Source organism: Pogoniulus pusillus, chromosome 3 (genome assembly GCF_015220805.1).
Source record: "Pogoniulus pusillus isolate bPogPus1 chromosome 3, bPogPus1.pri, whole genome shotgun sequence".
Lineage (NCBI taxonomy): Eukaryota > Metazoa > Chordata > Aves > Piciformes > Lybiidae > Pogoniulus > Pogoniulus pusillus.
The window spans coordinates 40,899,261-40,923,118 of NC_087266.1; the positions used below are offsets into that span (position 1 = coordinate 40,899,261).

At 41.5% G+C, this 23,858-nt stretch overlaps 2 protein-coding genes across 3 annotated transcripts; one reads left to right on the plus strand and one right to left on the minus strand.

Annotated features, from left to right (window-relative positions):
- Positions 1–5,202: 5,202 nt before the first annotated feature.
- On the minus strand, positions 5,203–16,659 carry LOC135191740 (uncharacterized). 2 transcript variants are annotated; one of them, XM_064174308.1, is made up of 4 exons: positions 16,463–16,659; positions 15,253–15,463; positions 11,208–11,243; positions 5,203–5,284 (listed from the first exon to the last, which is right to left on the minus strand). In XM_064174308.1, the coding sequence occupies exons 1-4, from the start codon at positions 16,501–16,503 to the stop codon at positions 5,261–5,263; spliced, it is 312 nt and encodes a 103-aa protein (XP_064030378.1). In that variant the 5' UTR covers positions 16,504–16,659; the 3' UTR covers positions 5,203–5,260. The 2 variants fall into 2 exon arrangements, 1 of the variants encoding a protein (XP_064030378.1); XR_010308866.1 differs by lacking the exons at positions 5,203–5,284; positions 11,208–11,243; positions 15,253–15,463 and adding an exon at positions 13,826–13,982.
- An 89-nt stretch (positions 16,660–16,748) lies between these two features.
- PCDH20 (protocadherin 20) lies at positions 16,749–22,717 on the plus strand. Its single transcript, XM_064174293.1, has 2 exons — positions 16,749–16,834; positions 17,971–22,717. The coding sequence occupies exons 1-2, from the start codon at positions 16,784–16,786 to the stop codon at positions 20,665–20,667; spliced, it is 2,748 nt and encodes a 915-aa protein (XP_064030363.1). The 5' UTR covers positions 16,749–16,783; the 3' UTR covers positions 20,668–22,717.
- Positions 22,718–23,858: the final 1,141 nt, after the last annotated feature.

A 23,858-nucleotide genomic window follows, 5' to 3' on the forward strand; every position in this document is an offset into this window, starting at 1 on the left:
TGAACAAATAATAACTCTCAGTAAGCATTCATTCATAAAACTATTCAGGGCAGGAAAACAACCCAAACTAGGATGAATAGATAAAAGAAACTTTAGGAATTGGAGAATGAAAAAGCATTCATCTTAGAAGCTGTTAAACTAAAAGGTGATGTTGTGAAAAAGAGAAGAAAAATACAGACAAAGAAACGAACAGCAAACAACCAACAAAGAAAAAAGAGGAAAATAAAACAGAGGACAAAAGAAACCAAAACTAAATGGAATTAAAAGTAACAGAGGAAGGAAGGAAGGAAGGAAGGAAGGAAGGAAGGAAGGAAGGAAGGAAGGAAGGAAGGAAGGAAGGAAGGAAGGAAGGAAGGAAGGAAGGAAGGAAGGGAAGGAAGGAAGGAGAAAGATAGGAAGGGAGGAAGGAAGGAAGGAAGGAAGGAAGGAAGGAAGGAAGGAAGGAAGGAAGGAAGGAAGGAAGGAAGGAAGGAAGGAAGGAAGGAAGGAAGGAAGGAAGGAAGGAAGGAAGGGAGAAGGAAAGAAAAAGGGAGAGAAAGAAAAAGGGAGAAAAGGGAGAGAGAAAGAAAGAAGAAAGAAGAGAAGAGAAGAGAAGAGAAGAGAAGAGAAGAGAAGAGAAGAGAAGAGAAGAGAAGAGAAGAGAAGAGAAGAGAAGAGAAGAGAAGAGAAGAGAAGAGAAGAGAAGAGAAGAGAAGAGAAGAGAAGAGAAGAGAAGAGAAGAGAAGAGAAGAGAAGAGAAGGCTAAATAGCAACACCAGCGCTGGCAGCAAAAATAACACTAAGTTTTATCTCTATATTATTATTACATGTCATACATACACCCAGCCCTGAAAAATAAGCATGACATCAGTTTGTCTTACTGAAGCAGAGTATTTGCACCCTGTATCTATCTATACCTATGATACAACTTGGTATCAGTGAGTATATGCAGAGTGTGCTCAGGAAAAGAAAAAAAAAAGAAAAAATAGCTTTATATTTCTGTACAGTTCATGCAAACATTCAATTCACAGCTTGCCAGAAAAACAGTTCAATAAGGGTGTTTATCACTGTAATCATCAAAATAGCCAATACCACAGGAAGAAAAAGCCGTATAATCCTGCCACAGGCTGGGATCACCCAGCAGTATACATCCGAGGCATTATACTGAAGATTTATAAGGAAAATATTATGCATTGCATTTCTGGATCATTCAAAACAAAACAAACAAAAAATCCAACCCAAATCAAACCAAAATAAAAAAATAAACAAAATAAAACAAACAACAAAACAAACAAACAAAAAACTGAACCAAAACCAAAACAACCAAAATTAAAAATTCAACAAAACAAAACAAACAAAAAAACCAACCAAAACAATGAAAACACCCCCCAAAAAATTAAAACACACCAAAAAAACCCACCAAAACTAAACACAAAAAACCCCAAACCAAACTAAACAAACAAAATCAAACAAAAATGCCAACAAAACAAACATAAAAAAGCCCAAACAAAGTAACAAAAAACCCTAAAGCATTATAAAACCAAGCTAGGAATGTAAAAAGAGAAAGGTGTGGATTTCATTTTCTGTATAGAAATATGACTAGATACTTGACATAAAAAGAGGAAATACAAGACTATTCTGAATCAAATATAACCCTGCTATAACCTATCATTGTAGTAAACTGGAATGAGATCATCATCTTCTCCCTTGTCTGAGGGGACTGGATTTTGATATCAAGCAAAGTATAAAATCCTGCTTCTGTATCTTTAAACATGTAAAGTATCACATATAACTGATTTTATATTTGACAGGTTTATCCCTTAGCCTAGTTCAAATTGTAAGAGAGACTCTTAAGAAATTGTTTGTGTGTTCACCTACAGGTGGGCAAATTTGATTTCAGTACTTTAAACTATGTAAAAATGATACAAATCATAGAATCAACCAGGTAGGAAGAGACCTCCAAGATCATCCAGTCCAGCCTAGCACCCAGCCTATTCAGTCAACTAGACCATGGCACTAAGTGCCTCAGCCAGGCTTTGCTTCAACACCTCCAGGGACAGTGACTCCATCACCTCCCTGGGCAGCCCATTCCAATGCCAATCACTCTCTCTGCCAACAACTTCCTCCTAACATCCAGCCTTATACTTCCCCCGGCACAACTTAAGACTGTGTCCCCTTGTTCTGTTGCTGGTTGCCTGGCAGAAGAGACCAAACCTCACCTGCCTACACCCTCCCTTCAGGTAGTTGTAGACAGCAATGAGGTCACCCCTCAGCCTCCTCTTTTCCAGGCTAAACACCCCCAGCTCCCTCAGCCTCTCCTCATAGGATTTGTGCTCCAGGCCCCTCACCAGCTTTGTTGCCTTTCTCTGGACATGTTCCAGCACCTCAACATCCTTCTTGAATTGAGGGGCCCAGAAGTGGACACAAAAGAAGCTGAGACTCTACGCAGCGTTGTCTTTATAAAGATTTTAAAAACACAGTTATCTTTAACCTATCAAGCAGCCTTTTAGCTGCATTATACCCACTTCACAAATACTGTAAGAAAGCAGAACTGCAAAGCAATGGAGGAGCTATGTGATCTATTTCTCTAAGTTTTTATAGCAAAATACTTGGAGAGCCCTACAGACACACAGGGAATGTAAAAAGCACGGTTATTTTATTCGTGGCTGAAACCAGGTATGATCACATTTATGACCACTTTAGCTTACTGTGTTTTAAGATGGACAGATGCACTGCTCCAAGCTGTTTGAGCCAAGTGCTAGCAGTCAAACCATTTCTGAGCCAAGTGCTAGCAGTTGAACCATTTCTGAATAGTAATCTCCAAAGCCACTTTCGTCTTAGCGTATATAAATAAGCACATCAGTGTTATGAGAAGTCACACTCTTCCTGTGATGGTCATAGTATTCTCCTGCATATAACTCGAATTTATATCAAATGTTTATCAATGTATACAGGTAGTACAAGTTTATCCACCAGAGCCTTTTCCTTTGTGCAATGTTTTCTCTTCTCCTTCTGGTGTGCAGCATGAGTAAATTATCTAAGTATGCTACTTATCTTCATATTTATCTTCAAGGAACACTATATGTAAGGCTTTACATTATCTGGAAAATGAATTATGCATGTGACAATATGGCATATCCTCTAGTCAGCCTATTTCTGCTGTCTGCTCTGCCTCTTCTGCCATCACATGCTGTGATCAAAAATAATCTTGTTTTTTCTGAAATTGCTTTGTTCTTGGGTTTTTCCTATTATCCCTGGAAAAGAGTTACTTTAACTTTCTCCCTAACAAATACTATTTGCAAACACAATGAAGTTATATTTAAATCACCAAAGATTAACCAAAGCACTGGGAAGCCAAGGGAAGATGCTATCTCTTCAGAAAACAAGATAACAGCTTGGGAAGACTGAAGGTTTTGCAGGGTTTGGATTTATCATTTTGGTTTTGGAGTTTGTATAAGTAGAGGTATTAAAGGTTAGAAGTTATCAGTATAAAAATACTGTTTTGTGCCTCTCTCTCTCTCTGACTCCTGTGCCAGCTATAATGTTTATTTATCACTGATAATTTTCTTTATGGATGACATACTACTGAAGTTTGTCAGCTTCAGGCAACTCAATACTATAGCAAGTTACTAATCTGGCTCATTTCAGATCAGGTAACTTGACACTGCAGTGAAAGATTTGGTTCACCTGATGAAAAAATCCATTCTTTCTCAAGAATTCTTCTGAAAATGTTCTCAAGCCACAGTCACTTTGTAGAACAGTGCAAAGATGCCTGTATTCTTAGTTGTCTGTAGCAAGGGAAGTTAACTGACCTCTTCTTACTTCTAATGAAGGAAGGTTTTTCTGCCTGTTTCCCAACATAGAAAATTTCCATTTCTATATACAGTGGTCTCTTGAATAGCACGTACAGTGTCATAAGTCAAGTTGGAACCATTCCACCTTCCACATCCTCACAGTGAACTGACTGCCTCCATCTATACTGACAAACATAGCAAGACCAGGGAGCAATACATGTCCCATAACCCATCATGGACTACCTGTGAGCACATACTCTATTAATTAGTCCAAGCAGCATCAGATTTATCATTTTACTTCCAGCAGTCCAAAGCAGAACCAAGACATTGTGTCAAAAATTTAGCTGTATGCATGATTAGGGGGTGCATCATCTAGGTCACTTGCTGGGTCCTCCTGGGAACCCAGTAAGATCTGACTTTGAGATAAATACATAGCCACGCGAGATACTTAGGTATTGATCAAGAAACACAGTGGCCATATGCCTGCCATGAGGAATACAAGCATTACTGGTAGAAAGGTAGAAAACTCAGAATGGAATCCAACCCAAGAAGTACATTAAGAATCACCTAAGTTCCATGTATAATGTGGAACCAGCAAAACCCAACTGAAAAATAATGTTTAAGACCTTGCCAACTCCTAAGCACTCCTCTTCAGGCATCCTCGTCAGCTTCCAACAATGCAACATGTTCTCTCAGTTTCAACAGCTGTCTCAAAAGGAACTCCTGAAAGGCAAAGCCCTCTAAGATCAGACCATTTAAAAAACATGGAGTGGCAGCTCATCTGCCATTGCCTGAGTTCTGAAAGCAAGGTATTTTCTCTTCCTGGATCCCTCAGGGAAATCTGAGGCCTGTTTGTTCAGTCAGTGCTGTCCAGTGGACAGTCAGGGCAATCCATAGCTTTAAGCAAATCAAATAATGTACCTGGTGGGTAAAACTGCATGATATTTCTCTCAGGTGAAGTTTACACACAGTGACTATGATAATTTTAAATGGCTCTCTGACCAACCAACAAGCTGTTTTGAATTCCACTCTATGGCATGAACTTCTTCTCAAGTGCTGTACAGGAAAGCTGTGAGTTGAGTTGAATCTGCTGGTATCAATAGCATCCTGCTGTTCATTGCCTGCTTCAAAACCAAAGTGCTGGCTGGAGCAAAACAGTATGGAGCTTGAAGTTCAGACTTCAGCATCAAAGGCTTCCTGTTCCAGTTGTTGCTTTCAGTTTCTGGGTTTGAGGTGCTGTTCTTTTCTCCAGGATGGGCTGCGAGTTAAGTCACTGGCTTCTGCTGCTATTTCTGCATTTTGCTCCGCTTTTTCTGCGAGTAGGCTAAGGTAATTGTGTATCACATCGAACTTTTCTTTATCTCAACCCAGAAGGTTTTTTGTGTGTTACTTTTCCTCCTATCTATGTGAGTGGAGGCTTGTGATAGTGGACTCTGTTAACCCAGCACAAGGAACAACAAATATCCATTGTAGGTTTGTGATAGCTCTTAATGCTGTGCAATTTTCTCTGTCTGAAAACAACAAAAGACATCATTATTTAGCTTTCTTTTTGTTAATTACCCCAACTTTGCAGCTAGCTATGGGTACAAATTACTGAAAAAAAAACCCTCATTGACTTGAACTCTTTTTATAAATTCTAAATACAGCCTTTGAAGAGGGCAAAGCCATTGATGTCACAAAGTTTGGTGACCTGTAACTATTATTATTTCCATTGACTCTTAGTAATAACTAACCTGAACTGGAAATAACCACACTCAACAGTACATTTCTCATTTGTTTTAATATTCCCTTTTTCCAAGACATGCACTCGCTCTCAAAGTATCAGTCTATATCAGACTTCAGCTTTTAATCTGGTTATGCTTTGGATGACAATAAAGGTGTAATTATAAAACTAGAAGGTATCAGTCTGTATCACGCTTCAGCTTTTAATCTAGTTATGCTTTTGATGACAGTAAAGGTGTAATTATAAAACCAGAAGGCAATGGATCAAATATCAAGTAGCTAAACACAAATCAATAAACAATCATGCAGAAAATCAAAGTTAATTTTATGTCTTTGAAGAAAAAATAAAAATCAATATTCATTACACTGTGATATATAGAAATAATTGTTTATGTTTACAAAAGCTAGTATCAGGTTGTGTAAAGCTGAAAGACGAGAGATAGATGTTCTTGCTTCAGTAGGTCAAGTACAGCAACTCAAACTTAAGGAGGAAAGTTATTAATAATTAGCAACACCTCTGCTGGGCATACCTATGGCATACCTACTGCACCACTTATTTATATTTGAGGATCTTTATCAATCCAAAACATGGTTTCAGTATCAAGAAGATTTGGAGGAGGGATGAAGATTTAGAGGGAAGGGATGCCATCCAGAGGGACCTGGACAGGCTGGATCGGTAGACACAAGCCAACCTCGTGAGGTTCAACAAGACCAAGGGCAAGGTCCTGCATCTGGATCAAGGCAATCCCAAGCACAAATACAGGCTGGGCTGGGAGAGCAGACCTGAGGAGAGGGACTTGGGGGTGCTGGTGGACGAGAACTCAACATGAGCCAACAGTGTGCACTTGCAGCCCAGAAAGCCAACCAGATCCTGGGCTGCATCAGGAGAAGTGTGGCCAGCAGGTGGAGGGAGGGGATTCTCCCCCTCTACTCTGCTCTGATGAGACCCCACCTGGAGTACTGCATCCAGTTCTGGAGCCCCTATTACAAGAGGGCTGTGGAGATGCTGGAGCGTGTCCAGAGAAGGGCCATGAGGATGACCAGAGGGCTGCAGCACCTCTGCTATGAGGACAGACTGAAAGAGTTGGGGCTGTTCAGTCTGGAGAAGAGGAAGCTTCAAGGTGACCTTATTGTAGCCTTGCAGTATCTGAAAAAAAGCTGGGAAGGGACTTTTTAGGCTCTCAGGGAGTGACAGGACTAGGGGGAATGGAGCAAAGCTGTAGATGGGTAGATTCAGACTGGACATGAGGAGGAAGTTCTTCACCACGAGAGTGGTGAGAGCCTGGAATGGGTTGCCCAGGGAGGTGTTTAAGGCCAGGCTGGATGAGGCTGTGGCCAGCCTAATCTACGACAGGGTGTTCCTGCCCATGGCAGAGGGGTTAGAACTAGATGATCTTTGTCGTCCCTTCCAACCCTGACAGATTCTATGACTCTGTGATTTGTAGTTAACACAATAACAAACATTTCTTTCAGAGGCTGATCTTTTTATTTTTGTCCAGTTACTATAGTCAACTTACATGCAATATATATTCTATACATAAAGGTACTATTTCTGAATATAACATTTTTTTAATGAGATCTACCATGAAGTAGATTTTTGAGGACATTCTACCATGTAAAAAAAAAGAGTAGTTGTAATCATCAAAGTTTCAGACTAATCAGAATGAAATATGAGTTAATATTGGATAGAAAAAAAAAAGTTTCTTTTCCATAAGGAGAAAGTTCTTCACTGAGAGAGTCATTGGACACTGGAATGGGCTGCCCGGGGAGGTGGTGGAGTTGCCGTTCCTGGAGCTGTTCAAGGCAGGATTGGACGTGGCACTTGGTGCCATGGTCTAGCCTTGAGCTCTGTGGTAAAGGGTTGGACTTGATGATCTATGAGGTCTCTTCCAACCTTGGTGATACTGTGATAATTCCCTTAATATGCATATCTTCCAAGCAATTAACTTTTTCAAAGCTTAAACAAATTACTTTTTAGCAAATGAAAGGTTCATTCAAGAAAAGTATTTTAATGTCAATGACCATATGTGGAAAACTGCCTTGAGTCATACCCAGAAAATACAACAGGGATGTGTTATTTTTTGCTGCCCTTGTAACATCACGTACACAATTCAAACGAGACTGTATTCAGTTTCTGTTATTTTATGGTTCCTTGAATTTCTACTTTTCTCTCTGCTGCAAAATCTTCTCAGTCAATTTACTTACAATACATATTCTATACATAGAGGTACTATTTATGCATGTATCAATTTTTGAAGAGATGTACCAGAAGGATGATCTACCATGTAAAAGCTATTCCAGAGAGTAGTTCTATACTCTTGTTCATTGACTAGACAATTCACATTTTGCTTTTTGCACCCCTAAGGAATAGAAAAACACTAACAAACATCTTGGCTATGCTGTTAACAATGTCACATTAGATGGTACATTACCAAAATAAAGTTTGAAATAGCTGTTTACACTAATTGCTACTTTATTCATAGTCCCACATTACCCTAAATAAGGAGGAAAAGGTTTTGACCTTGTGTAGAGGTTGCTCATTTTTCCATGAATTATGCATTTCCATTTTTTAAAGGAAAAGAAAAAAAGAAAATTGTTTTTTCCCTGAAGAAATTCACTATGTGAAGACGTAAAATGCTAGGCAATTTTATTCTATGCTGTAGGAAATGCCTTTTGACTTTTATTAAACACAATGCTGAGTTTCTGATTTCTTGAATTAAATGGTTATTATGTGGAGCCTTAGAGATGTGCAGCACTAAGAAGAGGGGAGAAATTAAACTCTAAACTTGACTTCTCAGTGACGCTTAAAAAACATACCAAATTTGTCAAATTAAGGTGTTATCTTTTTACAGGTTGTTGTGGTAGGCCTGATAGGCTCAAAATAGGCTTATACATGTCCTGTCTTGCCTAGGCATGATTTTCTGCTCCAACAGAGAGGCAAGAGTGGGAAACGGACACAAAAGAACCTGGAGCCACTGAGTCTGACCTGCCCAGGGTCCTGTGGTAAGGTACACACACTTAGCTTGTGCCTGCCTAGTGCAAGGCCTGTGCTTTTCCCAGATTTGGGTAAAAGTGAGCCTGTGGCTTTGCTAATATGGTCAGGTTTGGCTAACTGCCATTCTGATTGGCTATTCTTGTGTCCAAAGGGCAATTGATCTCAGCCCACATTGATAAAAGGAGATACGCAGGTGAACAATGTGCATTGCTTCCCTGCTTCTCTGCTGTGCTCTGCTGTTGCCTGCTGCAATTGCCTACTGCCTTTTTGTTTACTTGTAAGCTCCACTGTTGCAAGCTTACCCAGACCCTGGGTGCCTGCACGCGATCAGCCTGTGTGGTCAGCGTGACATCATGCTGAGACTGCACCACATCTGCCTCTACACCGGAAAGTCCTGCTTAGAAGAGACTGGAGACAAGGTCAGAGATTGTTTGCCTCTTTCCCCAGAAGAGCCACAAGGCCACACCTTGAGTACTGTGTCCAGTTCTGGGCCCCTCAATTCAAGAGAGATGTTGAGATACTGGAACATGTCCAGAGAAGTGCGACGAAGCTGGTGAGGGGCCTGGAACACAAACCCTATGAGGAGAGGCTGAGGGGAGCTGGGGCTGTTTACCCTGGAGAAGAGGAGGCTCAGGGGGGACCTCATTGCTGTCTACAATTATCTGAAGGGAGGTTGTAGCCAGGTGAGGGTTGGTCTCTTCTCCCAGGCAACCAGCAACAGAACAAGGGGACATAGCCTCAAGTTGTGCTGGGGGAAGTCTAGGCTGGATGTTAGGAGGAAGTTCTTCCCGGAGAGAGTGATTAGCATTGGAATGGGCTGCCCAGGGTGGTAGTGGAGTCACCGTCCCTGGAGGTGTTCAAGAAAAGACTGGATGAGGCACTTAGTGCCATGGTCTGGTTGACTGGCTAGGGCTGGGTGCTAGGTTGGACTGGATGATCTTGGAGGTGTCTTCCTACCTGGTTGATTCTATGATTCTATAAGCCTGGGAAGATTCAAGTCTCAATGTCCAACAAGACAGGGCCCCCTGAAAGTGTTTGGGCACTGTCTGGACTGTGGCTAGCCCCCGCAAGTTGGGTAATAATAATTTGTGAGAAAATGCCCAAATGCCTCTTTGTAATGTCTTCACTGCCCTCTGCCACGGGCAGAATGACCTTGAGCCCATCTACTGGGCAAGAGGCTTACTGACCACAAGCGGCACTTGACCCCAGGAACCTTCTCTTCCAGTTCAATTAATGTTTATATATTTTGCTGGTTATTACTAGATCTAGATATTACCCATAGAATGTTTCCATGACCGTGTAAGAACCAAAATATTATTAAAATTAGTGGCTGGGGGTGGTGAGAGTTCTGAATAGCAAAATTAATATACAATATCAATTTTGGAAAAAATATCTTCTCGTATCAATTAATTTTCCCCTCCACAACACAGGTTAAGCTATTTTCTTCACTTATCTGAGTTAAATTATATATATATATATATATATATGAAGAAAAAATGGTGTCTGGTGAATAAATCATAGAATCATAGAATCAACCAGGTTGGAAGAGACCTCCAAGATCATCCAGTCCAACCTATCACCCACCCTATCCAATCAACTAGACCACGCATTAAGTTAATAGTTCATACAAAATAATACATAGAATTAATTTTGACTTTCTGAAACTATGTTATGGAGAGATCATTTTTCCCCCCTGTCACATGTAATTATTTTCTGCAATGAATGTGAAGTAACATTAGGGTTGATTGCTAATATGTGAGAAATGTGATACCGGTGTCCAATATTTAGAGAGCTTGGATTCAACAGTAGTCTCAAAATATGTCACAAATCTCTAAGAATAGAAATCACAACATTCTAAGACCATGTTTTACATTCACACCTGCAACATAACTATTGTGGCTGCACATTCAGCATTCTCTCTGTAACCTACCTTTAGGCAGATAAAATTTAAACATCTGTATCTGATCTGCTCTAGCACAGATTTTTATTTGGGAGAGAGAAAGAGCCATTCAGAAAGCAATTCAGAAAGCAATTCATCTCATTTGTTTCAGATACCTATCTCTTTCACTTACATACCTTGGAAATCTCAGGAAAGAAAAGACAAAAGCAGCCTAAACTGGATGCCTATTTTCAGACACAAAAATTAGAGCAGGCAAATCCAACCCTTTCGAACGAGTATTTCTTTTTATCTGCTACATATGGGAGTTGAAGAAGGCAGAGGCATAATTTTGATGTGACCAAGTATTTTTACAAACTCCAGAAAATCTCTGTTTGGATGAATCTCAGAGTAGGTTCGGTTGCCACTGTTTGTTCAGCTCTACTGAGTGAATCCAGAGCCTCTGCAGGGAAAACTGCCTCTTATCTCAGTAGGGAGATGAGAGTGACAACTGAACAATAAAGCCACTATCAGCTTCAAGATTTCTGCTGCATATAGCAAATATTTTTTTTCCTATTATGTAAAGAAAGTTGACTATGAATCCAGTTGTTTGGTTTCACTATTTTCATTTCATCACAGATATAGAAGTGCACTAAATACCATCGAGAGTTGGTCGATTCATTTTTCTAAATAAAAGAAGCAATTTGGCCCAAATCCCAGGTCAGATAGTAATTATTCTAATTTCAGTAAAAAGCTTTTTGGGTTCTTTAAGAATTTTGATGAGCAAGGAATAAGCTAATACTAGGGAATTAGAGCTAACAACTTCATTAAGAATTTTTACCTGAATGCAGAGAGGGAAGATGACAGAATCTGGTTCCTGGAAAATGCAAAATAATTTATTGTCAAGGAAGCAAATGCTTGTCCTGCATGGCCAAAGACCTCAGGTGAAACTACAATACATTGTATGTACTTGCAGAACAAAGTGAGGCAGTTTAACTGGCAAGGTAAAATATATACAACTGTCTGTGCCAGGGGAAGTAAGAGAGGAGAAGCTGCAATACAATCAAAGATGCAGCAATCACAGGGAAAATGGTCTGTATTACCATATTATATACACTCTAACCATGTCCACCTCAGAAAATGAAATGGGATGGCAGGCTGTGGCAAGCTGGCACAGAACTACCTGACACAGTAGCCACGTGAAGCCTAAGAGGCACAGGACTCCAATTCTGATAGCTACTTGGCATATCACAGGGCTTCTACAAGGAATTGTGCTCCATTGCTGGGAGCGGTGTGCTCCTCACTGATGTGATTTCTTAGCATCAAGATGTTGCAGTTTCAGCTCAAAAGCCATGGCTTAATGTCAATGAGAAGTCAATTAAAAAATATCTACATATTCATAGCACTCTTGTAACTTGCAGGCATTATTTAAAAAGCAAGCTGGCAGAAGCTGGAATGCTGTCCCTGAAGGAATGTGATAAGGACTGGAATGGAAGAGTTATGGTATTAATAATTTTAGCAACATCATATTAATACTGTAACCCAGCCTGTGCTTTGGCTTGCATGAAACAAAAGTTGTATGAAGTCAGTGAAAGTAAATGTTACCACATGGCATAAAAATACCAGCAAAATAAGATGTGCTGTAATACAGACTGAGTTAAATTCTGCCTAGTTACCTCTAGAAAATTAGTCTTAGGCGATAAACTTTAAATTACTTTGTCACTTGAAAATAAAGTTGTGATCAGACTAGAAAGATATTTAAGACAGTCACTGTGTATTTACTGCTGGAATATTTTGGAAGATTTTCCAGGTAAAAAGAAACATGCACAAAGCATACAGAGACATACACAAAACATCATAACCAAAGCTCCTGTTTTTTATGAAACCTTAAAAGAATGTGAGGAAGATGTTAGTCAAATGTATCAAATGCAGTTAGTTCAGAGGCTGCAGGAAGCTTTTTTCCAAGTTTCTTTTCTCTGTCAGTGCTTAATGGTTCAGATTTGTGGCACTTACACACAGCAGTCCCCAACAGATGCTAAGCTAACTAGACAGGAAAATCTCATTCTCCTTTGTCAGCTTTCTTATAAAACATAGTTTGGTCTTCTGAGGTATTTCTTAAGTTTAGAAACCAGCTACTTCCTTGAGAAGTTGTTATGATGGCAGCAGGGGTTTATTCATGAAAGGCTGCTGAGCAGAAGCTTGCAGGTTCAGCTTGCAAGAAACAACCCGTTGAAAGAGTGACTAGAGATCTGATTATCAACTCCAGAGTCATCCATTTTCCAGTTACACTGTTGCTTTGTTCAAACCAGACCCAGATTATTTGACTGTCTTTCAGTGTCACCGGGGAAAGGAGTGCCAAGACTGGTCCCACTCTGTGCTGAGAACAGGATGATCATGCTAGGTCTGATCTACACTGACATGAAATGATCACAGCTTTCAGTACAAATGTGAGCAACCAGATGCTTGGTGCTTCTGCGGGCAAGGTCACTATATAATATTTATAGAGTCTTTCACACCATAATCTACTATCCTGCACAAGAAGCCCATGATGTAAGGTATTTTCCTCATTGAGAAGCAAAGCAATAAAAAGTTTGCAGTTAACAGAATCTCTTTTACTTGCCTTGTATCTCTTGCAGTTTAAACTCTTCAAAGAGTGGCAGTCTGTTAGTCTTGTGCCTTTCTCAGTTTTACTGTGACGAGGAATCAATACTAACATCAATGATTTCGCTCACTTTGACTGTTTCCCCATTGAAAAGCATCTGCCTCAAAGGGTCACACTGACTAAAGTACACAAAGTTTGTCAGCTGAAATCGGTAGAATCACACTGATGAGGAATTTCACAGTACAACCTCCACAGTAGAAGTCTCCTCAGTAGAAACGCAGGGTATAACAGATAGCTTTTTGCTAGGTTAAGGGGTCAACATGCACCTGCATCCCCACCTCTTAAAAAGTTGGTCAGAGTTGGCAGCCATGCCAAAAAATACTGTTTGAGATTCCCTTTCAGAAGTGGTAGTCTTGAATAATTCATCTGGAAATGCTTCCATCTGCCACTGGAACACTGCCCACAAACTCAAGGCATTTCAATTGACTATCAATATTTGCTATGTCCATCTTAATAAAGTCAGATAAATACTTTATTTTGCCACAGAAATAATATACTTCTTCTAATGTATTTATAAGTAACTATGACACCTCTAGGATAGCTTGTCATTTGATATCAGCCTTTTGTTTACCCGAAGCAATCAGGAATCCCACAGAAATGCTCCCAGTTGTTCCTTCTCATTCACTTAACTGCAACCAGACTATTGGATGAAGAACCAGCATATGGATATGCTCAGCAAAAATAAAATCTCCTGTGGTAAAATGAGAATTAAAAATATATGTTTAGGTAGGTGCAACTGAATGGGTCTGGGTTCATAAACTACTAACATCTCCAGAAAACATAACTGAATACAGAAATACAATGAAATCAGATCATTTATTTCCTGGGATTTTGCAAGGGGCACTCCCTTAAAAAAACTCGAGGATCAATGAATGTGTCAATCTTGTATCTTCTCTGCACTGCTTCCTCTTTCCCACCTCTTTCATATTGCACGGACATGTGCAGTACTTCCCCCTAAACAGGAGAATTATTGGTTAGATCAGTCTTTAAGGAGTCTTTGTGAATTATTAGATGTTGCTGATGGCTAAGAAAATAAAATATAGAGGTACCAGCTGCTCTAGAAAACTTTTAATTCAACTTCTACATCTGTGGGTTAATCAAATGCAATGCATCAGGTGTAATGAAAACATGAATACTGTAATAGGAGAGCCATTGCCCACCCTGCTGCAAGCCTCTGGGAAATACAGCGACTGTGATGTTTAAGAAGGCTGGTATAGTAATAGACCCGTAATTTCAAGAGCATAAGAGGAAAGGGAGATAAACATATATCAAGGGGGAAAAAAAGTGTGAAACATGAAATTTTATAGGAACTTCAGATTCATTTGCAAGGAGACTACCGAGTCACTAAATCTAAGACTATAATCAGTCTATGAAATTCAAGCTCCATACAAATCACTGTCAAAATCTGACTGAAATCCAAATGAGTCAATATTTCTCTGTTGAAATGAGTAAAATTAGAGCAGATGTGAGTCAAGTAAAAGCATCTGTCATGTCCAGCTAAACTAACTTAAACAGAATCGCCTTTCACACCGAGCAATCTGCAGAACAGTGTACATGCATAAAAATTTAGCAAAGGACTTGGCTAGTTTGATTTCTCTCTTAAATTATACATGTTTCCTCTGAACTGTATATACTGTATTGCCAACTCTATTTGTGCTAGAATTGAATGGCAAAGATATGAACAATTTATAAGAGCAGTACATACTGAGTGGTTTCAAAACTCTAGAGATTAATGAATAATAAATATAGCTGTGCTTTTTGATAGCACCCTAATGCTCTACTGTTTAAGTCACATATGATTACTGTGCTAATGTCATTTGGGGGGAAAGATGGATATTAAAATCATAGTATGTGTCAAAGAAATCCTCTAAATAAAACAGCCTGATTCCATTGACACTGCCTTCAGGAAGAATGGGGTAAAGCTCTAATTCAGACAAACAGTATTGCACTATTTATACGTCAGAGATGGAGGATATGTCACAAAGGAATTAATATGATTTGTTTATCATATGATTTCCGAGGAAATCAATCTTGGATGTATTTGTTTCTATTCTGTTCTGTTCCGTTCCATTCTATTCTATTCTGTTCTGTCCTATTCAATTCCTTTCTATTCTATTTTAAATGCTAATTCTATTCTGTTCAGCTTGTGTCACTTGTCTCAGCCTCACAGCACCCAAGAATATCCCACTATGTTCTGTATTTTTCACTCACTCTTGAAAGATACAATATTAACAGAAGACTTGGGCATAAGGTTGGTTTTGCATTGGAATTGTCTTTCTTTCTTTCTTTGTATCTTTCTTTCTTTCTTTCTTTCTTTCTTTCTTTCTTTCTTTCTTTCTTTCTTTCTTTCTTTCTTTCTTTCTTTCTTTCTTTCTTTCTTTCTTTCTTTCTTTCTTTCTTCATTTTGTTTTGGACATGGAGGTTGTCTCAAGCAACTGTAGAAGGAAGAGTGTTTTTTGACCAAAGGCAACTTTTTTGCTGTCCTCTAAGTTTTTAGTACCTATGCTGAGATCACATGACTGCACACTGTGCTTACCATGGAGCACGGAGATATTCAAGGTGGCCTCTAGACCATATGATTTAGACGGTTCCATCTCCTGTACAAACTTTGTTTGTAAAGAGCAGCTCCACTGTGCATGACAAATGCAACTGCCTACCGGAGTCCAATAACTGAAGTCACAGCAGTAGCCTGGATTCAGTTCATTGAACAGTTTAAGAGAAACATTTCAAATTTCATTTGAGATCTTGCAGAAAGCCAATGTAAGGAGCACAGAGTAAGTTAACTATCCTTTGGAAAGCCCAAGATGATAAGGAAATGTGTAATTGGCCTTGTACTATCTAAAGTCTCCCAAGTGGTGGTACTTTCATGCCTAATTCTACGGTAGTCTTACAGTCTCTTAGCCAACAGTGACTCGAGACTAGAGAGCACACCATTTTCTGCCGCAAGGGTTCTTCGGCTTCTTCGCCAGCAGGAAACTGCAGTTGCTGCTCTAATTTGGCAGGATGTGCACCTTCCACCAACCCTTTAAGCACTTGAAAACTCCTCAAAACCTACTTGTATTTCGTGCAAACTGCTCATCGCAGCTCGGCAACGCTCCTTAAACAGAGGCAGCTTTTAATCCTCGCTTTGCCCGCTGACACACCACGACAGTTTTCCACAAAAGGAAAACGAGGGAATTTTGGGGGGGACCGGGAGTGGCGTTTGGGCTTGTTTGTTTGTTCTTGTTCTTGGGCTTGTGGGGTTGGGGGAGTCGTTTGTTTGGTTTTGTGTTGGTTTGTGGGTTTTTTCCCCGTTTGCATTCTTCCCCCGGTCCTAGTACTTCCCTTGCACGCATAAATACGCATACCCACACTCCGTCGCCGTGCTCACCCACGGCCCGCTATTCTGCCTGCCCGCCCGCACTCCTGCCCGTCTGCCTGAACTCCTGCCTTACCGCTTGCCCGCGGCGCTGCCGCAGCCCCAGCTGCGCTCCATGCCGTGGCTGTGAGTACTGGCCGAGGCGCCCGCTTCCCATTCCTACCCTGCCCACAGCGGCAGCAGTGACACCGGTAGCGGCAGGGGCAGCGCCAGTGCCCTCCTGCGCGGAGGGGGAGTGTCCTGGGCGGTGCGCGCAGCTCAGCCCAGCCCAGCTCAGCGCGGCGGCGACGGCTGTGGCGCCGAGGGAATGGGCAGCCGCGGGGAGGAGAGGCGGCGGGCGGGCGGCGGAGCGGGCGGGCTGCTCGGGCGCAGCCGGCGGCGGCAGCGGCGGCCGGGCATGGGGCCTCCGGGCGGTCGCGGCAGCACCACCGCCCGTGGCAATCTGCAGGTGAGGGCTGGAAGGAGGGAGGGGAACGCCGCGTACTGGCTCCCGAGCCTGATTTCGCACGCAGCAGCGAAATTGGCAGAAAAATAACCGAACAACCCAAACCGCATATACCTATATATATAGGTGTATATATACCCATATGTCTATGTTTGGTGTTTGTTTTTCTCTTGATTCTAATCTGCACCCATCACAGCAGCTGTGAAAAGTTTGCGGTTGCTGCCGACGCGGGTTGTATGTAGTAAAGAGCTGCGAAGGAGGGAAATGAGTGGTTAAAAAGGGGAAAACGAGGAAAAGTCCCCCGTGAAGAGGGTGCCTGACGTTAATTTCGGGAAGCCCTTTTCCGTACGCGAGGGGCCGGGGACCCGCTTGCCAACGCGGGCAACTTCTCCCGTGCAGCCTCTCCGCGGCTCCTCTGCTCAGTAATTTTCAGATGGCTGCCAAAGTGGAACCCTGGCGGGGCGTCTTGAGGAGCCGCGAGTTCCTGGTTGGCGGGGCTGGAGCCGCCGCTGGCGGGTTTGGGGCCACCAGCTCCGCGGGCGCTGGGGCAGGGACCAGTGCGGGCTGCGGTGGCCGGAGTGCGGAGGTGCGAGGCGCGGGCGCCGGAGCGCGGCTCCGCCGAACCTGAGTGGATCCTGGCTGCACCCAGGGCTCATGAGCGTGCAGGAAGAGCCAGCTTTGGGACGGGCGGGGGGTGGAGGGAGCGACAGACACGCTTCTTACTGCTGCTGTGGAAAGGGAAGGGGGCCAGCAAATGTTTGTGGCTGTGCTTGCGGTTGGGAGGGTATGTGCTGCTGGTGAGAAGAGGCGAGCTTAAAGAGATGCAGGAGGGGGGCAGAAGTGCTTCTGTGAGAGGGGAGGCAGAGAGGCCTAGGGCCGCCCTAGGCAGCTCGTGTTTGCTGTGGGGAATGCAGCTGGTGTAGCCGGGAGGGTACAGATGGCGATGCGCTGGCAGCAGCCGCTTGTACAGAGGTGGGGGAGAAAGACGGAAGACAAGGTAGGGTGGCTTCATATTGCAAATGCTGCACTGCCTTCTCAAAGTAGCCGTGGAGGAGGCAGTGGGTGGAAGGGGCCTGCTTTCTGCCCCCTCCCCCTCGACACCACCCCTTTTCCCACACCCCTATCCTTTCTCTCCTCAGCACTTGCTCCTTTTTCTGCTCTTCCTTGGACCATTCAACTGCTTTGCCAGTTACAGCCGTGCCACCGAGCTCTTCTACAGCCTCAACGAGGGGCTGCCTGCTGGAGTGCTCATCGGCAGCTTGGCCCGTGACCTGCGGTTGCCAGCAGCTTTTGGGCAACACCCTGCAGCCACCCAGCCCCCTCTTTCCTTCACTCTGGCCTCCCGTGGCTTGGGGGGACAGTATGTGCAGCTGGACAATCACTCTGGGGATCTGCACACCTCGGCTGTGGAGATTGACCGGGAAGCTCTGTGCGTAGAGAGCAGTGAGGCCACCATCATCGGGGCAGAAGCTGCAGTCTCCTCTTCCTCACCCTCATCTGAGTCATGCCTGCTGCTGCTGGATGTGCTGGTGCTACCACAGGAGTATTTCCGCCTGGTGAAGGTAAAAATTGCTATCCGGGATGTCAACGACAATGCACCCCACTTCCCTGTGCCCCACATCTGCCTCTCGGTGCCTGAGAATTCACCTGTGAACACCCGCCTGGCTATTGAGCACCCTGCCCTTGACCCTGATGTGGGAACCAACAGTGTTCAGACCTACCGTCTACGAGAGAACTATGGTGTCTTCACCCTGGATGTGGAGGAGAATGAGAGTGGAGAAAGGACTCCCTACCTGATTGTTATGGGATCTCTGGACAGAGAGACACAGGAGGAGTATGTCACAGTCATTGTTGCTGAGGATGGAGGAACTCCTCCACTCATGGGCAGTGCAACCCTCACTATTGGCATCAGTGACATCAATGACAACTGCCCCCAGTTCAACGACTCTCAGCTCAATATCACCCTTTACGGAAATTCCAGTCTAGGATCACAAGTGGCCACTGTCTGTGCGGTAGACTTGGACCTCGGATCCAATGCTCAGATCACCTACTCCTACAGCCAGAAGGTCTCCCAGCCATCCAGAGAATTGTTCCATCTGGATGAAAACACAGGAGCCATCACACTCTCCAGTAAAATTGATGGGGACACTCCAAGGCACCACAGGCTGATCATACTGGGCAATGGTCCAGGTTGTATCCCAGCTGTGATCACAGTGCTAGTGACCATCATCAAAGTCATGATGAGACCACCTGAAGTTGTCCCTCGTTTCATAGCTAATGAAGTGGAAGGGGTGGTGTACTTAAAGGAACTGGAGCCCATCAACACACCAATAGCATTTTTTACCATCAAAGACCCTGATGAAAAATACAAAGTGAACTGCTATTTGGATGGTGATGGGCCTTTCAGACTTTCACCATACAAGCCATACAATAATGAATACCTTTTAGAGACCACAAAGCCTTTGGACTATGAGACACAGCAGCTATATGAGATCTCCGTAGTTGCGTGGAACTCCGAAGGGTTTCATGTCAACAAAATAATCAAAGTACAGATTCTGGATGACAACGACAACTCACCAGTTTTCTCTCAACAGCTGATAGAGTTATCCATCGAGGAGAACAATGTTCCCAATGCTTTCCTCACCAAACTGCATGCTACTGATGCTGACAGTGGAGAAAGGGGACGGGTGTCCTATTTCTTAGGTCCAGATGCCCCTTCCTATTTTGCTTTAGATAAAACCACAGGAGTTCTTACAGTTTCCACCCAATTGGACCGAGAAGAAAAAGAGAAATACAGATATACCGTCAAAGCAGTAGATTCTGGGTTCCCTCCAAGAGAATCAATAGCAACTGTCACCATCACTGTGTTGGATAAAAATGATAATAGCCCAAGATTTATCAATAAGGATTTCAGCTTTTTTGTGCCAGAAAACTTCCCAGGTTTTGGTGAAATTGGAGTTATAAGCGTCACAGATGCTGATGCAGGACAGAATGGATGGGTTGCCCTTTCAGTTCTGAATGGAAGTGATATTTTTGTCATAGATACTGGTAAAGGAGTTTTAAGAGCAAAAGTCTCCCTGGACAGGGAGCAGCAAAGTTCCTATGTTCTGTGGATTGAAGCAGTTGATGGTGGTGATCCTGCTTTGTCTTCAACAGCAAAAATAACTATTCTTCTTCTGGACATAAATGACAACCCCCCCTTAGTCTTGTTTCCTCAGTCTAATATGTCTTATTTGTTGGTCCTTCCATCCACCCTTCCTGGCTCTCCCATCACTGAGGTCTACGCTGTTGATAAGGACACTGGCATGAATGCAGTCATAGCTTACAGCATAATAGGAAGAAGAGGCCCTCGACCAGAGTCATTTAGCATCGACCCTAAAACTGGTAATATCACCTTGGAAGAGTCGCTGATGCAAAATGATTATGGCCTCTATCGGCTGCTGGTAAAAGTCAGTGATCACGGCTATCCAGAACCTCTCCATTCCACTGTCATGGTGAACCTTTTTGTCAATGACACTGTTAGCAATGAGAGCTACATTGAAAGTTTGTTAAGAAGGGAGCCTGATATCAGTATAGAAGAAAAGCAGCCACAAATATCTATAGAGCCCACACATAAAAAAATAGAGCCAGCATCCTGCATGCCTACCTTGATAGCTCTCTCAGTAATAAGCTTGGGTTCAATTGCATTAGTGACAGGGATGGGCATTTACATCTGTCTGAGAAAAGGGAAAAAGCATCACAGAGCTGATGAAAACTTGGAAGTACAAATCCCATTAAATGGAAGAATTAACCTGCACATGTTGGAAAAGAAACCAGTGGAGATTTCTAACATTTGACATTTCTCTATGCGTAAATCCAGCACCTGAAAAACCTTGGACAACTCCAAAACACCTGGCCTTGGGTTGCATTGACAGCGGTTGCAATGATGGGCCAATAATTTATAACTTAATAATATTGTAAGTGTAAATAGCTGTTTACAGTTTTTTAAATTCCAATTCAATGTACAGCTTTTTTATGAAACCTTAGTAACTAACAGCTAGCACCCTGACTATAAAAATGTGGACATCATTTACAGCTTTCATAAATCAGTAAGACCAGTGATCATAAGGGGAAGGTAAGACGATTCTTAAAACTCGAGTTTTAAATGTGTTTTTAACCACAAGAGGGCATCAAAAGCTCCTGAGCAGGGAACTGTTCGAGGTACTGTCCATGTGATAAAGAGAGTATATTTTAAATATATTGGTTTTAATATAAAACACACATTGGCAAGCAGACATTTACACACACACACAAAAAAAAAGGAAAGAAGAAAATGTCTGTCCCGATGTATGTATAATTAAAAAAATAAAAACATTAAAATGCACTAGTAATAATAATTTAAAAAAAAAAAAAGAAAAATAGAATGTTTATTACCTCACAAGTAAAGCTTATACAGTAGGATAGAAGAGGCATTAACAAGAAGTGCAATTCCTGTTGAGCAAGAATGCAAGATATTGTAATGAGAATCTGAACTGCTGTGACATATCATCTTTCATTTACTCCTGATTTCACCCACATTAGCATTGCTCCAGCAATCTGCTGATCATTTTTATGGAAAAAATATATTTAATGTTTCCTACAGCAAATAATGACAGAAACCCATACCCATCCTCATAAACATACCAGGTGCAAGGAAGCAAGGGAATGGCTAAATCCTTAGTTATCACAGAAGCGGTGATAATTTTTTGTACTTTCAGCAGTCTGTCAGTAGTATTCTGGTTGTGTAATAGTTCTTACCATGTGATACTTCTGAATCCGATCTGCCAGATGAAAACAAAAATCACTTCATGTTCTAAGGAATTGTAGGACTTAGTTTATTCTGACTGTTGCTCCTTTCTGGATTGGTATTTCACGTGAAAGATCTTGTTTCTGACTTTTGGCAAACATTCCTGGCAACCATTCCTGGCTTTGATTTTGGATTAGATCCAAAATCTAACTTGTAAGACTGGTGGCATATTTTATTGATAATTTATTCTTTGCTGCATCCTCTGCAACAAAACAGCAGGTTAATTGGTGATGTATCACTCTCACTTCATTTTAAGAGCTGAGAACTATATTTTGTATGTTGACTATATCAGTTTTATCTGTGTGAAAAAGATAAATTAGTGTTATGCTTAAAACTGATTATTTTGATTTCTGGCATCATATGTCTGTAATGTACCAAAAGTGTTTATATGTCTGCAAATTAAAGCTATATATTTTCATAATAACTTATTCTTTGTCTCTTTCCTCAAATTTTAACCATAAAGGTAGATGTTATTTTAGTTACAAGAAATGTGTATTTCACAAATGCCTGCGTGATGGCTGTCTTGTTTGATATGTCATAATACTTCCTCAAATTAATACACTTCAAAATCAGAAATAAGACTTTATTATGTACTTTGTGAAATTACTAGCAAAGCCGGTTGTATTTCAGCTGATGTAAGTGGGGCAGCAGCTGCTAACCTGTTTTAAAAGTAAGGAATGCAATTTCTGAGGCAGTTTTTCATTTTTCCCTCTGTGACTGGCACATTACTTCACCTTGAGCCTATTGAAATGTTTGAGCTTTTTACAGACAGTGGTTCTGCATAGTGTAAGTAAAAGTATTCACATAATGCCTGTATTTTGGTATTCTACCTATAAAAAGCTAGCTATTTTTTCTCCAGGTTAGAGTATTTCCTGTTTATGCACTATTTGTTAGCTGTGTTTCATGAAAAATTAATTCAGCCTGTCAGAGATGTGTGGTTAATCACCTTTTTCACCCCCCATTTATTTTCATATTATTAAAATATAAAAATTGTATGGATGCCTGAAACACATTTGTCACGTTATCTCTGAAGAAAAATTACATTAATTCTTTGAAAATTACTTCGGTATCACAGATGCTTTGTATTGCTCTGGTGGGGAATCCAAATCCTCTGCACTTTTTTTCATTAGTAAGGAAGCAGGTAACTGAAAGACAGTTTTTTTTTTTCCCAGTGCTCTTATTCGAAGTAGCCTTCCAACATCTTCTCAAGACAATTTAAACAGAAGCAAACCTAGGACTTAGGAAATGCAGTAAACCCATGAACCTGATCCTTTAATGTGTGTTCCTATAACATTGGGCAGATACTTTTATTCAGGTTTGATAAGTGCATGGGTTTGAATCTGTTTGATTAAGCCCTCAGGCTTACTGAGTTTAAATACTCTGTTCTTGTTTGTTTGTTTGTTTAGTTCAAGCACATCCCAAATGCATAATAGAATGTAATGATGTGAGCCTGTTAAAACCAAAGCATTTAAATTCACCGTTTTCTATGCATTTAAAGAATGTTGTTTTGAAATCACACCTTCAGCCATGCAAAAGACTTTACCCTGAACAATAATTCATAGACTAAGAGCACATTTTTGCCATCCTGTGAGTAGTCTTTGGGTAGGTAATGACACTGAAAACAGCAAACTGTGCAGAGTGAGCTGTGGTTTTAAAAATGTCATGTTTTGTGTTACATACAACATAACGGTGCAAACCTACTGGTTTAGCAGCAAGTGCTAAGTGTGACAATTAAGCCTGCAATATTACTAAGCCTAACGCTACTTTAAAAAACAAAACCAAAAACTAAACCGGAGGTCTTAAATTTACAGAACCTGGGAATGTCTTCCCACCAAAAAAAAAAAAGCTCTTTCTCAGTGGAAAAATGCTTGATACTGGCTATCTAGTAAACATTTCTGTGATGTTGCTGTTTCCAAAATATCCTTTACTGAAATCCCTTTCACATGAAAACACATTTTTAATGAGTACAACTGAAGTAAATTAGACCCAGATATAAAAGGCCTATTTTATTACCACCTTGTGCAGTGTACTTGCCAAAATATATGCAAATCTTGTCGACACTGGTAGTTGAGCTGGCACAAAAATGAATGCCTCATTCATTTACAGTATCCATTGAACAATCTTTGAGTGGGTGCTCTTTGTTCATTTCTATAAAAAATGAGATTGTCCTAAGCTTTGTATTGCCAAAGCCTCCTAAACTTG

Bases quoted from the DNA above. Each gene is read 5' to 3' on its own strand.
- LOC135191740 (XM_064174308.1), bottom strand. From the start codon at position 16,503: ATGGAGCGCAGCTGGGGCTGCGGCAGCGCCGCGGGCAAGCG. The intron at 15,464-16,462 runs GTAAGGCAGGAG...TTCCTTCTACAG, and splicing joins GGCAGCGCCGCGGGCAAGCG to TTGCTTGAGACAACCTCCAT. The intron at 11,244-15,252 runs GTATCTTTCAAG...TGCATTTTCCAG, and splicing joins CCAAGTCTTCTGTTAATATT to GAACCAGATTCTGTCATCTT.
- PCDH20 (XM_064174293.1), top strand. From the start codon at position 16,784: ATGGGGCCTCCGGGCGGTCGCGGCAGCACCACCGCCCGTGGCAATCTG. The intron at 16,835-17,970 runs GTGAGGGCTGGA...TTCTCTCCTCAG, and splicing joins CCGCCCGTGGCAATCTGCAG to CACTTGCTCCTTTTTCTGCT.